The sequence below is a fragment of the Dendrobium catenatum genome, unplaced genomic scaffold, assembly GCF_001605985.2.
Source record: "Dendrobium catenatum unplaced genomic scaffold, ASM160598v2 fragScaff_scaffold_412, whole genome shotgun sequence".
In the NCBI taxonomy this organism is placed as follows: Eukaryota; Viridiplantae; Streptophyta; class Magnoliopsida; order Asparagales; family Orchidaceae; genus Dendrobium; species Dendrobium catenatum.
The window spans coordinates 1,147,768-1,163,850 of NW_021318874.1; the positions used below are offsets into that span (position 1 = coordinate 1,147,768).

Sequence of the window (16,083 nt, forward strand, 5' to 3'; positions counted from 1 at the left end):
TCCTGTGACCGGACCAAATAAAAGTTCTATCCAAAGCACCAAAGATTATCTCAATCAAATACCAGCCAAACGAGAGATCAGTAGCCTCAGCTAGACGAGCAATTATTAGGTCCTTTCACTAGATGTAGAGTAAGATTCGGTTTTAGGCAAAAATAGGTCAAAAAGTGCAAATACCGAGTTTTTTGAAAAACTCGGTATTTTTTCAAAAAACTCGGTATTTGCATTTTTTTAGACAAAACTGAACCTTCCTCTAGGTCCTTACACCGGACCAAATAAAAGTTCCAGCTAGACGGAGGAAATAAGCCTAATCAGACTCCCGGTCTCGTCATCGACCCGGGTTTCGTCGTCTCCTTCGTCAGGACACAAAAACCCTAAACCACTACTTGAACCAGCCAAACTGGCCGTCCAGACCTTGCCCTACCATCATGTCCCCATAGTACGATGCCTTCTGGATTGAGGCCGGGACTAGTAATTCTGCTGAGAACTGCAAGTTCAGCGGTGAAATTTCGTAGTCGCAGCACGCACAGCGGTCTCCCTTACCTATTCCGTTTTGCGATATCATCAAATGCCGGAGATTTTGGACAACGTTGCTCAGCTGGTGAGAGCCGGGGGTTTTGTGGATACGCCGCGGAGCAGTACTCAGATGACGAGTACGAGTGTGACTTCGAAAACCAGAAGGTCAGGAATGGAAACTTTTTACACTTCGCTATCAGTTATCGTCATATTTGTTTTTTTATTTTTTGTTCTCATGTCGTTATCATCATCGTTTTACACTATTACTTATTTGAGATATTTTGTAGTGCTACATGGATTACCCAATCCTTTATTGTTTGATCATTGGCATAATTATTAACTCGATGTGCTTAATAAGTCATGTTGTTCTCCTCGTCAGACTAGAGTTTCTTTAGAATGGAGCATTTAGAGGTTTGCTTTTGAATGCTGATAAGAAGAACACCGCAGTTGTTTCTTGGTGGTAGGTTTCTGATGTCTATGCCATATTGGTTGATTGAATTCTGGATTCGAACTTGTCTAGCAAACCGGTGATTGATGCTATGAACTGATATACAGTGGCTAGTACATCTTATAACTGTCGATTTGGATGCTCTCATGAGTGTACAAATAAAGATTTTTCAGACTATTCTTTTTTTTTTTTTTACTTCTTTGGCGCGCTTACGTTTGATATGACTGCCTGTATATCTTATCGTTTGTTTCTGTGCACTAATCGTTCCCCTAAAACAGCGCAAACTATGACATTTGTTAGAAAATACACTAGCATTTAACATTTAAATATTTGATTTGAAAAAATTTTGGCTTGTTCTTTTTTTTTTTTTTTGGTATCAAACTATTTTCAAAACTTCACTCTTTTTTTCCTATATAGCCATCTTCTTCAGTTGCCAACATAGATGAGTGGAGGTGGAAACTAAGCATGCTTTTACGTAATCCTGAAGAGCAAGAAATTGTTTCCAGAGATAAACGAGATCGCCGTGACTATGAACAAATCTCTAACCTTGCAAAAAGGATGGGGCTCTATAGGTAGCAGATCTGGTTGAGATTCATCATTCTCTTTCTTCAAAGTATTCAATGTTATGTAACTACAATTACCTCTACTTGCAGTGAATTATATGGGAAGATGGTTGTTGCCAGCAAAGTTCCTCTTCCTAATTATAGACCTGATCTTGATGACAAACGGCCACAAAGAGAGGCAATTTCCTCTTTCTACTGCAGTGGATGTGTGAAGCAATTTGAATTGTCCAAAATGATTAATATTTTGCTATTGCTTCACAGGTTGTGATTCCTCTCAGTTTACAAAGACGAGTTGAGGGTTTATTGCAGGAACACATTGATAGAATTGAACTAGCATCTTCTTGCAAATATAGTCAAATGTTGGAAGGAACATCTTCTACTGTAGATACCAAAGAAGCTGTTGATGAAAAACAAGATACTTTAGTTGATGACATACTTATGGAAAAGATTCTTCAGAGGAGGAGTTGGCGTATGCGTAACCTGCAACGGAGTTGGCAGGTTGATCCCCTTAATCATTCCACGTTTTACTGTTTTTGAGAAACCATTATCACCTTTTATCATTAATATAATTCCCATGAGATTGTAGAATAGTTGTAGTTTTATTTATTTATGGCCAGAACAATATGCTGTTGTTTTTTACATCCAAACCTTGTTGTAGTCTATAATTATATCAATAATCTTTGTTAAGTTAGGCTTACAAACCTATTTCTACTGCGTCTACGTTTGGCTATTCCGTTCTCTTTCGGCATGATAAACTTTTTTATATTTTCTTTGCAGATTTGAGTTTTCTATGCCATTGATTTATGATTTTAAATTAGAAACATGGAAATTTGACTTTTAAATTGACAGGAGTCTCCCGAGGGCATTAAAATGCTCAATTCCAGAAGATCTCTTCCTGCATACATGGAAAAGGAGAGTCTTTTGTCTGCGATTGCTCGGAATCAGGTTTTTACTTGGTGGTGAAGGATACTTCATGTTGGTTTATTTTTATTTAATGATCATGTAGAGTTATAATCATTTCTTTGAGATTCTTACGCCTTCTCTCTAAGTAGCCTTAGTTACTATTGACATTCTAGCTCTATGTTTCTAATACATGCTTGCCTTTTAAAATGGGTTTAGTTAGGTGGTTTCTAAAATAACTACTCATGTTTAATTATCATGTTTTCTTTCTCAATTCCTATTGATTTTTTCTACCCATAAAATGTCACAATTCCATCAAAAGTTCATGGCCCCTTCAGTAGATAAGCCTTTTTCACTAGAAGGCAAAAAGCTGTTGTACCAGGTTTTATTATAGAGAAGACGTTAGAAAACTCTTAGCCCTATGGGCTGGCACCACAGATTCCATATCAAATGTACTTGAACTACGTGATATTATAGTTGATGATAACATCACTGCACCTGATGCTATTTTAAAACTGCACGTGAATCCTAAACTTCATACGGTCAACAAATAAATATAAGTAAGGATGAGTTCAATATTATTGCTTTCCATGGCAAAGTTTGAGGATGCATTTTTTTTTCTGAAAAAAGTTTAGCATAAACTATTGAAGGCTGAAACCATTTATATGCATCCCAAATGAGGAGTTGTTTCTGCGTGTGTGTTTGTGTGGTCCATTGTCAAATAAACACTTCAACTCATTTCCTGAAGTTAAATCCAATCATTTGAGGCACTAAAATAAATTTGTCCTTATTGCTGGGAATGTGATGCAAATCATGGGTATGAACCATGGATGAGAATGATAAAATGAGGAGAAGTGAGGGCCAAAAAAGGGTAAAAGTTGAGGTGGAGATATAATCTGAGATGGGGAAGAAGAATCCTTCTTCCCTAGTTTGCCCCCACTATAGTTTTCTAAAGTCTTCACTTGCAGAGAATGGTTAAAATCTTCATCATGCAGAATTATAAAAAATAATTCTCATTTTCATGACCTCCCAAATGTAAAGCTCTTTTTGTTAAAAGAGGATGACTGCATAGAAACACTTGAACTCATAGTTCTTTAAGTTTTACTACTAAGTTTTATTTCTTTCCACTTGTAATGAAACAGCAATATGAACATTTAATTGATACAGATTTTAATTTGGTTTTTATGGACGTGTAAATTTTATGTAATTTTGGGCAGGTTACTATAATTTCTGGGGAGACAGGGTGTGGTAAAACAACACAACTTCCTCAGTATGTATTAGAATCTGAGATAGAATCTGGTCGAGGAGCATTTTGCAATATCATCTGTACCCAACCTCGTAGAATATCTGCTATGACTGTGGCAGAAAGGGTTTCTACTGAAAGGGGGGAGAATCTTGGTGAAACAGTAAGCCTCCATAACCTTGGAATCTAACTGTTATGTGACTTTTAAGAGAGATTGTTTCAGCACTTTTCTTCTTTCTTCCATACAACATTAGTTTCTGTGATAGGTTGGTTACAAAGTTCGATTAGAAGGTATGAAAGGAAAAAACACACATCTGCTTTTTTGTACCAGTGGCATTTTACTGAGAAGATTGTTGGTGGATCGCAATTTGAATGGTGTAACCCATGTTTTTGTTGATGAAATTCATGAAAGAGGCATGAATGAAGGTGCTTTGCTTGTTTGATCAGATTTATATTCGAGTACCTCTTTAATTGCATTACTATTTATCTTATACAATCTGCTCTCTAGTTGGTGCTTATACTTTGATTTCCTACAAGTGCAGATTTCTTGTTGATTGTGTTGAAAGATCTTCTTCCCCGTCGTCGTGATTTAAGGTTGATTTTAATGAGTGCTACATTGAATGCTGAAATGTTTTCAAATTACTTTGGTGGAGCTCCTACAATTCATATTCCAGTAAGCTTATATTTTTAAAGAAAAAATGTGTTTTTACTTCTGCTTTTACTTTTTTTTTGGGTATTCTGCTGTTATTGCTTAGGTCATTTTACATATCTGTTGAAATCAATTACCAACTTATGCAGTTTGATAATTTAGTTATTTTTTATTCAGTACTCCAACGTTGTTGCTAAGTTCCACTAGTAGCTTGCTTGATTTTTTTTTTTAAATTTGGACAGTGGTTTGATAGTATTGGAATTTTCTGAATATTGTCATTTCTCCTTCTTTGGAAATGGCTGAACAAGGATCTCGAAGGCCTTTTTTGTCTTTCTTGTATATCTGCCTTGGAGGGGAATTGAGTCTTTCAGGATTCATGTTATTACTCATCATTGGCTGTATCCCAACTATTTAAGGTCTTTTTTATGAATCCAAGTATTTTCAAGGTGCTAAGCACAATATGATGCACAAGGATTATTTTTTACTTCAATGCGCAAAGTAATACAACATTTTTACTTACTATGGTGTTCATGAATTGTATATTGGGAGTTTACCAGAGTCAAGATGACTCGTGAGCTGGCTCAGTTTCGACTCGAGCTGAGCTTGATGAGCTAACAAGCTAAGCTTGGGCCAGCTTCTGCTTGACTTGTCAACTCGTGAGCCGGCTCCTTTAAAAAATATTAATGAATATTTAAAATATATTATAATTAAATAATTTTAGGATAACATTATTAAATATTCAAGAACTATATTTCTCTTTCATATTTTAATTGATTTTTTATTATTTCACATTTATTTTTATTTTTTATCATTTATTATAATAATTGCTTGAAAAAAATTATCTTCTCTCTTACATAATAAATGATCCAGCTTGTAAGCCGAAACAAACTCCTTGAATTAAACTTGAGCTTGAACTCAATTGATGAATTATGATCAAGCTCAAATTAGAGATGACTCAAGCTCAGCTCAACTCGTTTACACCCTTATTGCATATCATACATAAAGATATTTTGTGCATAGAGTAGTTATTTATGTAATTAATCTAAACCACATCAGATAATACTTTTCAAACAAATATAATAATATGTTCGATAATAATAATTTCCAGCTATTTGAAAGAAAAAAAAAAAATTGATGTAATCATATACTTAGAAATCAGTAGTATACTTGTGAGATTATGTGACTGATTTGAGATCGAGAGGCAAAGGCAGCATGAAGCAAGAGAAAATGTGAAGATGTGGCATGAGAAGCATTCTCTAGAAGAAGCTACTAGTCCCAACAATATAGTGAAAAATGCACAAGAAATATTCAGGAAGTGAGAGCGAAGAGAATCATATGGAAGCAACTAGCACCAATAGGAGATACCAAAGAATCAATGAGAAAATACTTAAATAACTATGAGAAATAGTGATGAAAAGCACACAATCTTGCCTAATTATTTTGGTGGATGTGGAACAAAAACTTCAAATATGAACCCGGATGTTGCTTGAGTGGGAGCTGATCACACAGCTATACTACGTGACTGGCAAAGCTGTGTGAGAAGCATGCTTTGTTGAGAGCTTGTGTTTCACATGCAAGAGGTGCGCAAGGTTAAAACATCGCTTCGCTCAGTTCCTAAAGTGTGCTTTGAAGTGCTCTTTTAACAAATTGATGAATCTTAACTCTCGATTGTTTTCTGTTTGATTGCTATTTGATGATGTTATACACACACACACATATATATATATATATATATATATTACAATTTCCTTAAAAAATTACAATGTTTTTCTGGGATATTTAAAGCCCTTATCTTCTCTAGAATTTGACGCGTCTTGCTTCCTTAATCATAGCCCATCCAAAAGCAATTAAGAGATAGTGTTGAACTAGATTGATTTATCATCATTGGTAGTGTTTGAAACTCATCTATTGCTGTTCCAGAGAGTTGAGAGAAGGAAAATATCATGAATGGCTTTTGCAGTACTCTTGATATGAAGATCTCACCTGGAAGAAATGAAGAGTTCGAAGGTAAGGTATAATTAAAATGCCACTATGAGATAGAAGTCTACTCCAAACATTAGATGAGAAGCTACATTTAAAAAAAACCAATTGTGAATCATCCTCTAGAATGGAATTTCTCATGAAACAAGTTAACATGTTGAAGGTTTACTTGAATTTTTTTTTTCCAAATAAATAGTCTATCTAATAAAATTATTTTCAAGGGAACCAATGTCTTTCAGATCTAATTTTAAGAGAATCTAATTCTAGCTACATGCATTAAGAAAAATAGAAAGAGTTGACCAAAAAAGGCCTTTAGGAGAGAGCTCCACATCAGTGAAGCAAAGTATGAGTTCTAGCTTAATCTGCTTAACTTGTAGTTAAGATTGACAGTATCATTGTATAGATGAAAATGAGTGGTTCCTTTCTAATGAACATGCTAATATTAAGAAAAAAATTGAGCTTTACTAAGCAATTTGGATTATATTCTAACTTGAAGAGATGAGGATAAATCTTTGCTAAGGACAAATTGCAAATCTAAACATCTTTTAAAAAATTGACTCTTTCACCATTGATAGTGTCCCAAGAGGGTTGGTTGGAAGAAAGGCGTAGGAGCTTTCCCAACTCTTTTAATAAATTGAGAATCACGAGTGCCTTTGCTCAGTAAAGTGTCTTTTAAATACCTATTATTAACATGAATTAATTTCTAGATCCAGTTAGAGAGGAGAAATATTCATGGTACAGAGATTTTCTACACCAAGCCCTCCATTTATTTTTAATCTTCATTTTTTTTTCTAGTTGACCAAGAAGAAACTTTTGCCTTCCTCTATTACTTTCTACAAGAAACTTTTTGATGATAGCATTTTTATCAATGACCCATTTTAGCACTCAAAAGAAGGAAAGCAAATAAAGAGGGATATAAATTAAAATATAATTTATCAGAACAATTATCTAGCCTTTAGAAAAGAATTTACCTTTCTAGGATGCAAATTTTCCTGGAGTTTTTCAATAATACGATTCCACAGGTCTTTTTACAACTATTTAGTGCCAAAAGGAAGGTTCAAATATTTGAAAGGAAGCCTTTCAAGAGAACATTCTAAAATATTAGTGATAGAAATACTTTATTTTGACACCCACCAATGTAGATCAAAGAAAATTTAAATAAAGTTTATTTGAGACTTGAAACTTCTTGAAAAGGAGTAGAATGTTTTTGAGAAGCAAAACTTGATAATGGGATACACAACAAAATAAGATAGTGATGAGGACATCGACAGACGCTACCGACATGTTTATCGCTGGCGAAACCGCAGATCGACGGCCACGATTCAGCGCCTCTACTTCTGATTTAGATGTCATGATGTATTTTATTATTATTGTCTTTTTATTTACTGTTTTCCCATTTTACCCCTGTGGGGAGTTATGTCTTATTGTAGTCCAAGGGGCATTTGAGTACTTTTATTTCCTTATGTTTGAAGACCTATTTATAGGGGTCTCATGCTTTGTAATAGGCTAATGAATATTTGAATAAAATTTGATGTTATCTTCTTCTTCTTCTTGCATGAGAGCTAGAGAAGGGTGAGAGAGCTCAAGGGGAGCAAATCGCAAGGCCCACCAGTCGTTGGAAGAGTCCTCGACTCGTGGTTTTCTTCTCTTATTTTATTTGTTTTCCTCATCTCCACACCCTCCCTCACCCACCCGACGGCATCCATAGCACCACCATCATCCAAGATTCAACATCGCTTGTGGTTCAAAGCCTTCTTCCCAAACGCCCAAACCAGCCCCCTACTTCACCCACCCGTCCACAACACCCCCACCCGTCCAGCTTGCCCCTTACCGCCGCCCACCCACTCCACCGTCCATTCATCTTGCTGTTGATCCACATCATCACAAAATTTCCCCAATGAGGTTGAGCATGACATGAAGATTTTGGCTCCATTTGAAATTCAAATCTTACCAAAATTGGAAAATCCAATTAAGGAAAGTTTTATTCATGATCCCAATTTGAAATTCTAATAAATTGGATCTCATGAAAACTTTCCTAATCCATCCTCCCACTTTGGAAACTCCCTAAATCCCTCCCCAAATCCCTCCCCAACCTCTCTATGCCGCCGGCCATCATGGAGAAGCCCCAATAATTACTCTTTAATTCCCCCCATCAATTCCTTTGAAATTTGAAACTAATTTCAAATGGGATTTCCCTCCCAACATCATTAATTCTGAAATTTATTTTAGATTTAATTAGGGAATTAACTAGGATTGCAATTTGAAACCCTAGCCTCTCCTTGTGGAACCCGCCGCCCCCTTCCCCTGGAGATCCCGCCGGCCTCTCATCCCCATCCTCCCTTCTTTTGGGCGCAAGGCTCCTCCTTCATCATCACTCCAAGTTCGTTCTTTTGAAAGATTGGCCAACATCAAGCATGAATGGCGGACCCGGAGTTTGAGTGGGGTCTTGTATTCAACGCCGACGGGAGCATCAACATTCTACGATCACCTTGTTTCGACGTAGGATTTGAAGACGAGACCACCGTGGAAGAGTACTTGGAGAGAGTCGTCCCGATCCTTGCAAGCATCTACGACCGTCAATTTTCGAAGCACACGTGGAGCCTTGACGGTCACCTACGAGATCCATCCCCGCCGGCTACTTTTCCTCCGACGAAGTTCTACTGCGCCCTTTCTCTAGTGGTAACTTCCTTCATTGCTTGGATCTTCTATCTCCGCCAAAAGTCCACCAATCTTTGAGTGATACGGCCCCAAGGTGAAATTCTCGTTGTTAAACGTTGGGTTTTGTTACTTGTACTTCGCATTTAATTCCCTTGGATTTTGAATGAACTATTTTGGTTAATCTCAAGTGCATCTCTTTGGCCTAATCAAGTTAATATTTTCAAATCCCTAATTCAAATTTTATGTGCTAGCTTTAAATTCGTAAGGAGCAACACTTTAATCGTTTCTTTTAAATTTTTAAATAACTCCTCGTAGTTTCACATCAGATAGTTTCATTTGCAAATTGAATACTATCAAGATAGTTTCATTTGCAAATTGAATACTATCAATTACAATGCTGGTTTTGCCACACTTGTTATCCTCTATCCAACCATCATTGGTTGCAACTATAAGCATTATACGAAGGACATCCCCAATAATAATGAAAAGAAGAGGAAAGCAACAGAGTGGTTTGCCTTGCCTCAAACCTTAGAAACCTTTGAAGGTTTTAAATCTATTTGATATTTTTGCACATTCATATTACATTTGGTCTTTATTCTTTTTTTTTTTGGTTCTTTCCATGTTAATTTTTTCTGTACGACTTCTAAAACGAAATCTATTTTTCAGCACATTTTTTCAATAAGTGCTAATGTTACAATTACCCTTATGCAATTGCTTCTTAATATATTCTTCCTGATTTTTCCAGACAAATATCTTAGCATTTTAAAGTATTTGCTACAATAACTTTATTATCAATGGCTTTTTATATTGTGACGCTTAGATCCATATAGCATTGTTTTGAGTATATCATAGTCAATCTAGTTGTAATCTATAACATTTGTTTGCAAGTCTCTATGATTTCTTCTTATAAAATTTGGTAATATTACAAAATACTTAATTCTTTATCATGACATTGTCAAACTATTAATTCTTCTGTTATAATTAGTACGTACTATTCACTAAACTGGCAGTCAACTTTGTTAGGTTTAACACTTTGCAAGTGCTCAAGATTCACACTATAGAGCTAGGTGCATTGTGGCTTTTATTCCATGCAGAATCTTATTATAAAATTGTAGCTTAATAAGTAGCTACAATTGGTTTATACGATTTTAAGCTACATGTGCGGTTTTTTCTCGTTTAATTTAGGGTTTTACATATCCGGTTAGAGCACTCTTTCTTGAAGACATTTTGGAAAAAACTGGATATAAGCTAACTTCATTCAATCAAGTTGATGACTATGGCCAAGATAAGTTATGGAAAACACAAAGACAGCTGCTTCCTAGGAAGAGAAAGAATCAGATCACCACGCTAGTTGAGGTATGACTCCTCTTACAGAAACATGTGATACTAGCGTATTTCTTCTCTTAGAATTTTAAACGTGCTGTGATTATGTTTCTTTTACTGCACAGGACGTTCTTAAGAATTCAAACTATGAAACATACAGTGCGAGGGCACGAGATTCCTTGGCCAGCTGGACTCCTGATTGCATTGGGTTTAATCTCATCGAGGCTGTGTTATGTCATATATGTCGGAAGGAGGGACCAGGTGCTGTTTTAGTTTTCATGACAGGCTGGGATGATATCAGTTGCTTGAGGGACCAACTTAAGGCCCACCCTCTGTTAGGAGATCCAAACAGGATTTTGGTTCTCACTTGTCATGGGTCAATGGCCACATCTGAGCAAGTAATTTCTCAATCAATTTCTCCTAGTATTTGTCCTCAAATTTTGTCGGTTGGGGAGGATAAACTCTTATCTACAAAAACTTATGTTGCATGGCTCTGTGAAATTTTTTCTCTTATTCTCTGCATTTAGTCGCTTTAATTTTATTTCTTCGGTTTTACTCGTGTATTGATTTTATGTATCACAACAAAACCCAAACAATACATGCATATTTAAATTTCTTCTTGAGTGTATTAAGAATTTTCACTGGAATATTACTTTGATTTATAATGGTTGAATTAAGCTTAACCATATTGGAGTAGCTTCAAAGTTTGGGCTGTATATCTTCGTGTGCAAGTCCTTTATTTCTATGATGTTCAAAATCCGAATAAAATTAGTTTTAAATCTTGTGTGGTTGGTAATTATAGGTTGGGGGTGGAGGATCAATCTGAGAAGTGCGAATAAGAATCTGAATGAAACAGGAAATTAACATCAGCATCTTCCATTGATGTTGTCTATGGAGCAGTAGTCAACATCACAGTTTGAGTGTGCAATATAGGGATATCTATCAAGGAATATTACTTAGATTTCTAATGGTTGAATTAAGCTTAGCCATTTTGGAGTAGCTTCAAAGTTTGGCCTGTTTTTCTAGGTATGCAAGTCCTTTATTTCTATGATGTTCAAAATCTGGATAAAATTAGTTTGAAATCTTTTGTGGTTGGTAATTATAGGTTGGGGGTGGAGGATCAATCTGATAAGTGCGAATAAGAATATGAATGAAACATGAAATTAACATCAACTTCTTCCATTGATGTTTTCTATGGAGTAACAACATCAAGTTTGAGTATGCCATATAGGTATATCTATCAAGTTTATTGTTTGTGAATTAATGCTAAGGGTAAATCCAAGCGATAAACAACACTAGGATTTTCACGTGGATAAAAATCCTAGGACCAAGCGCTAGATAGATATAATAATGATTGTTTGATAAGATATATCCTTAGGATATAGCAAGATGAAGTCATTGAGGATTTGGCCTTGTTGATTATTTCCCAATACATAAACACCAATGTAGCATGAAAATTGACCATCATGGATAATGCCATGATGATGATTATAATGATCTATCAAAAGTTATTAAGGTCAAAGCCTCTACTTTCATCTAAAATTTGATTTATGTATCTTTGATCAGCTTTTGAAAATTGACGACTGTTGGAATAGCATTGCATGATGATTATTAGTGATTCAAATATACTATTCTTAATTCACAGATTCTACCAATAAAATTGCAAATTTGATGATCTAGATGATATGCTCACAACTGTGTGGATAAAGATAAAACATTTACTCTAACAATAACACATGCATATCTATCTTAAGAGTCCCTAATCATGTAACTTTTGAACCTTAAGCAAGGTAGTTAGATTGTGTGTGCAACATAGATGATCAATGACTTCATATTTGTTTTTGGTCTCCATTAAGATTGGAGAAATTCGAGATATCTAATCTATTTAGAGCCAACTCTTCCACTTATAAGGAGGCGAGGCAAAACCCTTTAACCAAGCAAGGATGAAGTGCTCATTGCCTTATCTTCAATATTGATAAAGACAAGTGGGTGGCAACTACTCCTTTATAGCTCAAAATTGCTCCCTATGGTTCAAAACTACAAAAAAAAATTCCTTATAAAAACAACAACAACAACAATAAGCCTTTATCCCACTATGTGGGGTCGGTTACATGAATCCTTTTTCTCTATTGTGTCCTGTTAAGAGTCAAATTCTCATCTAAATCTAATAAAGAAAGGCCATTTATAATATTCTCTAACCAAGTCTTATTAGGTCTATGTCTACCTTTCTTAACATAAGTCAAATATAATACATCTACTTTTTTAATCGTAATCGGGTCATCGGAAGGCTGCCGTTTTAACATAAGTCAAATTTAATACATCTACTTTTCTAATCGGGTCATCGGAAGGCCGCCGTTTTATGTGACCAAACCATCTAAGGCGACTCTCTCTAATCTTATCTTCCACTGGATCTACTCCAACCTTTTCATGTATATGCTCATTTTGTATCCTATCTCTAAGAGTAAAGCCACTCATCCACCCGATCATCCTTTTCTCAGCAACACTTAACTCAGTATTATGCTTCACTTTTAATGGCTATCATTCGGCACCATAAAGCATTGCAAGTCTCACCACCATCTTATATAATTTTCTCTTAAGTTTGAGGGGGACTTTTCTATCACACAACATGCCCGATGCATTCCTCCACTTTGAACAATAGATCCAATATATCTAAAACGTGTACTCTTATTAATGACTTGATCGCCCAAAGTCAGAATCTCCTCACTAGGTCTATTACTACTAAAATTACACTCCATATATTCAATTTTAGATCTACTCAAGCGAAAACCTTTAGACTCTAAGTTTGACCTGCATAATTCAAGTTTACCTTCAACTCCCTCTCTAGTATTATCAACAAGAAGAATATCATCAGCAAAAAGCATAAACCAAGGTGGTTTGACCAAGTATTTTTCTATTTTGATTGGATTACATCAAGGATCAGCCTTAAGGTCATATATTTTTGCTTTAGTCATGGATGTTCTCACTAGACATTTGCAAGAGGAAAAAAAAAGGCTTCTCTGTTGACCGTAATAGTAACAAACTATTTGAGCACATTATAATAAGATGAACTGTATGAGAAGCTATCATAATAGAAAATTTATTATAGAGCCTCATAACTATTTAAAATTTATAAGATGAACTGTAGTCATAATTTTGTTTAATTGAGAGTTCTATGAACAGGAGAAATAATTAAGTATGGCGGTTTGTTTATTTTAGAAACCTCTATGAGGGATGATTCTCAAACAAAAATTCAATAAATTGTTCCTCTCCTCTCCTGGAATACATCATCACCTTTGCTCATGCAGTAGGATTTATGATAGAGACTTGTTCTGAAAGTGCAGAAATCCTATTGCAAAAGCAATGTTGACGATGAATCACCCTTTTGTCTTAAAAGCCTATTTATGACAAAGAAAAATACTTTTAAACAAATAAAAACAATAAAAAATTAAATAGGAATACAAAGAATATAAGGAAGCTTCTAGCTATCTTCATTTGGTAATGCTATGTGGATGCTTTGCTCTATTGTTTGGCATGGGACAAATTTTTACTGCTCTTACAAGGCTGAACAAGCTGTATTTTAAATGTTTTTCACTTGAGATTGAATTCATAGGGAAGGTCAATGTAATATTATATATAGTTCTTTTTGTTTTACATTTTTTCTTACAAATCCAAATTGTGGGCATTTTTTTAAAAATTGAAGCAGTTAAAAAGGATTATCATTTGTGGTCAAACAATTTATGCCACGTGAATTTTTTGCTTCATCTTGAAATTTTAATTTATTTTTTAAATCCTTTATTGAAAATTAACTACTTCTCAGTTTTCACTTTTTAAGTTCCATTATCTTCTACATTTAATTATTATTATTATTATCAATTATTTCTTTTATTGCTGATATATTACCTATAGTTACTTCATATTGCACGGTAAAATTTTCTTATGGAATCATTGTGGAATCTTATTAAAAAGTTTTTTCTTGCCTTTTAATTAAATAACTCGAACTATGCTTGAAGAACTCCACTTTGAAAATTAATAATTGATCTCTCGTTTTTTAAGTACCTGTCATTATTGTAAATTCATGCTAATGTAAAATCAAGTTTAACTTTTCACATCTTAGTTTAGGAGCTGTTTAGTTACCTGAGAAAGGAATAAAGTGTAAAAGGAATGCGATGTAAAATGAATACTTTGGAGTTATTTGTATGAGTGTAAAAGGAATGCATAACTTTACTTTTTTTATTTGGTTTAAAGTAAAATGAATGCAATGTAAAGTGTAAAAAAGTTGTGCCCATGGTGGTCGGCGTTGGAGGGCGACGGTGGTGGTCAATGGTCAGCGGTGTCTGATGGTTGGTGGCTGGTGGTGTCCGGTGGCTGGCAGTGTCCAGTGGTTAGCGGACGGCGGTGGTTGTTGTTGGTGGGCAGCAGTAGTGGGCGACCGACGGTGGCGACGTGGTGGCGGTTGGCCGGCAGTCGACTGTGCACTATGGTGGTGGCGGCTGGCAACAGGGTGGCGGCGGAGACAATGATTATTAGCGGTGGTCATGCAAGCTTTTGAGCGGTGTAAACAATTATTGTTTAAAACTAAGCAAGAACGGTTTACCTCAAAAATGACTAGAATGGAATACAATGCATTCTTTTTATTTTTCCTTATATTTGTTTTTCATCCAACCAAACATCAAACTTTTCAAAACCCTTATATTTACTTTACTTTACACTCATTTTACTTCCAACCAAATAATCCCCTTATCCATTCCTATTGATAACATTCCAGCACACAATAGCTTATAATTCTACTCTAATCTTTAGCATCAGTGGATTTCTCACTTTAGATCTAGTTTCTTGAAAACATATTATTTATCGTTCTTTTAATTGTTATATCAGTTTATTCTGTAGCCTTTCCTTCCGAAATTGTCAAATTCATTGTAATAAAATTTTATCTCAATTATAGATTTAGCCAAACCTAGTCCCTTTTGTCAATCACTTGTAGGTGATGCATAGCTAACCCTTGTTTACTTCTCAACATGAATAGCTATCCCTTGCTTACTTCTCAACATGAATGACTGAAGTTGTGGGGCATCACTTATACTGTTATACATGATTCCCTGGTCGGTGCTTGTCCACTTATCACTAGAATCAAGTTAGGTCTTGGCGAGCTGCTATCGAGGGATGCCCTAACATTAGCAAACATTGGTTTGGATTCATGAATTATGTATATGTTTTCCGGTTTTGTTATTAACCTAGTATCATCCCAATTTTTCTCTTTACTTTCTTCCTTTCAATAGTGTTGACCTGCATGTTAAATCCAAAGGAAAAAAAAAAGAAAGAAGCTCAAAATTATACCTTGACTGACGAATCCACAAAATTCTGCTGCAAATCCCCAAAATCCTGCTCAATACCTCGGATGCATCGATGCTAATACGCGAATCCCGCCAGAAATCCCGGAAACCTCGTATCACTGCCGGAGCTGTCAAAATCCCGTGAAATCCTGCTCAAAATCGGTGATCTCGCCTCGATCGAGCGCTCAAGACTTCGTTAAATACCGACCCAAGGCTGCTCTTCCGCTCTCGCTCTCCCCCGATACCTCTGCTCTTTCGACGCTCTTTGCTTCCGCACGATCGAGCTCTCCAACTCCACTACGCTCCCTCACGCTCGATCTCCTCTCCAGCGACTGAGCTCCCTGTTCCGTTCCCCTTGCTCTGTCCGGTCCAGCCCGACGTCCACAGAGAGAGAGAGAGAGAGAGAGAGAGAGAGAGAGAGAGCTTCTTACCTCAATCCCGAGCTCCTCCATCCAGTCCGAAGCCGAGCTCCCCGA

At 35.8% G+C, this 16,083-nt stretch overlaps 1 protein-coding gene across 2 annotated transcripts in view; it reads left to right on the plus strand.

Moving 5' to 3' along the window:
- Positions 1-288: 288 nt before the first annotated feature.
- The window catches only part of LOC110114772 (DExH-box ATP-dependent RNA helicase DExH3), a 31,544-nt gene continuing 15,749 nt past the window's right edge, over positions 289-16,083 (plus strand). Inside the window, exons 1-10 of one of the 2 annotated variants that reach the window (XM_020847763.2) lie at positions 289-678; positions 1,379-1,533; positions 1,615-1,702; positions 1,786-2,022; positions 2,374-2,469; positions 3,642-3,830; positions 3,934-4,093; positions 4,210-4,340; positions 10,140-10,310; positions 10,403-10,675. In XM_020847763.2, the coding sequence (XP_020703422.1) occupies positions 442-678; positions 1,379-1,533; positions 1,615-1,702; positions 1,786-2,022; positions 2,374-2,469; positions 3,642-3,830; positions 3,934-4,093; positions 4,210-4,340; positions 10,140-10,310; positions 10,403-10,675 (1,737 nt within the window). In that variant the 5' untranslated portion in view covers positions 289-441. Of the gene's footprint in view, positions 679-846; positions 974-1,378; positions 1,534-1,614; positions 1,703-1,785; positions 2,023-2,373; positions 2,470-3,641; positions 3,831-3,933; positions 4,094-4,209; positions 4,341-10,139; positions 10,311-10,402; positions 10,676-16,083 lie in introns of those variants that run through there. The other variant, XM_028694175.1, reaches the window with a different exon arrangement.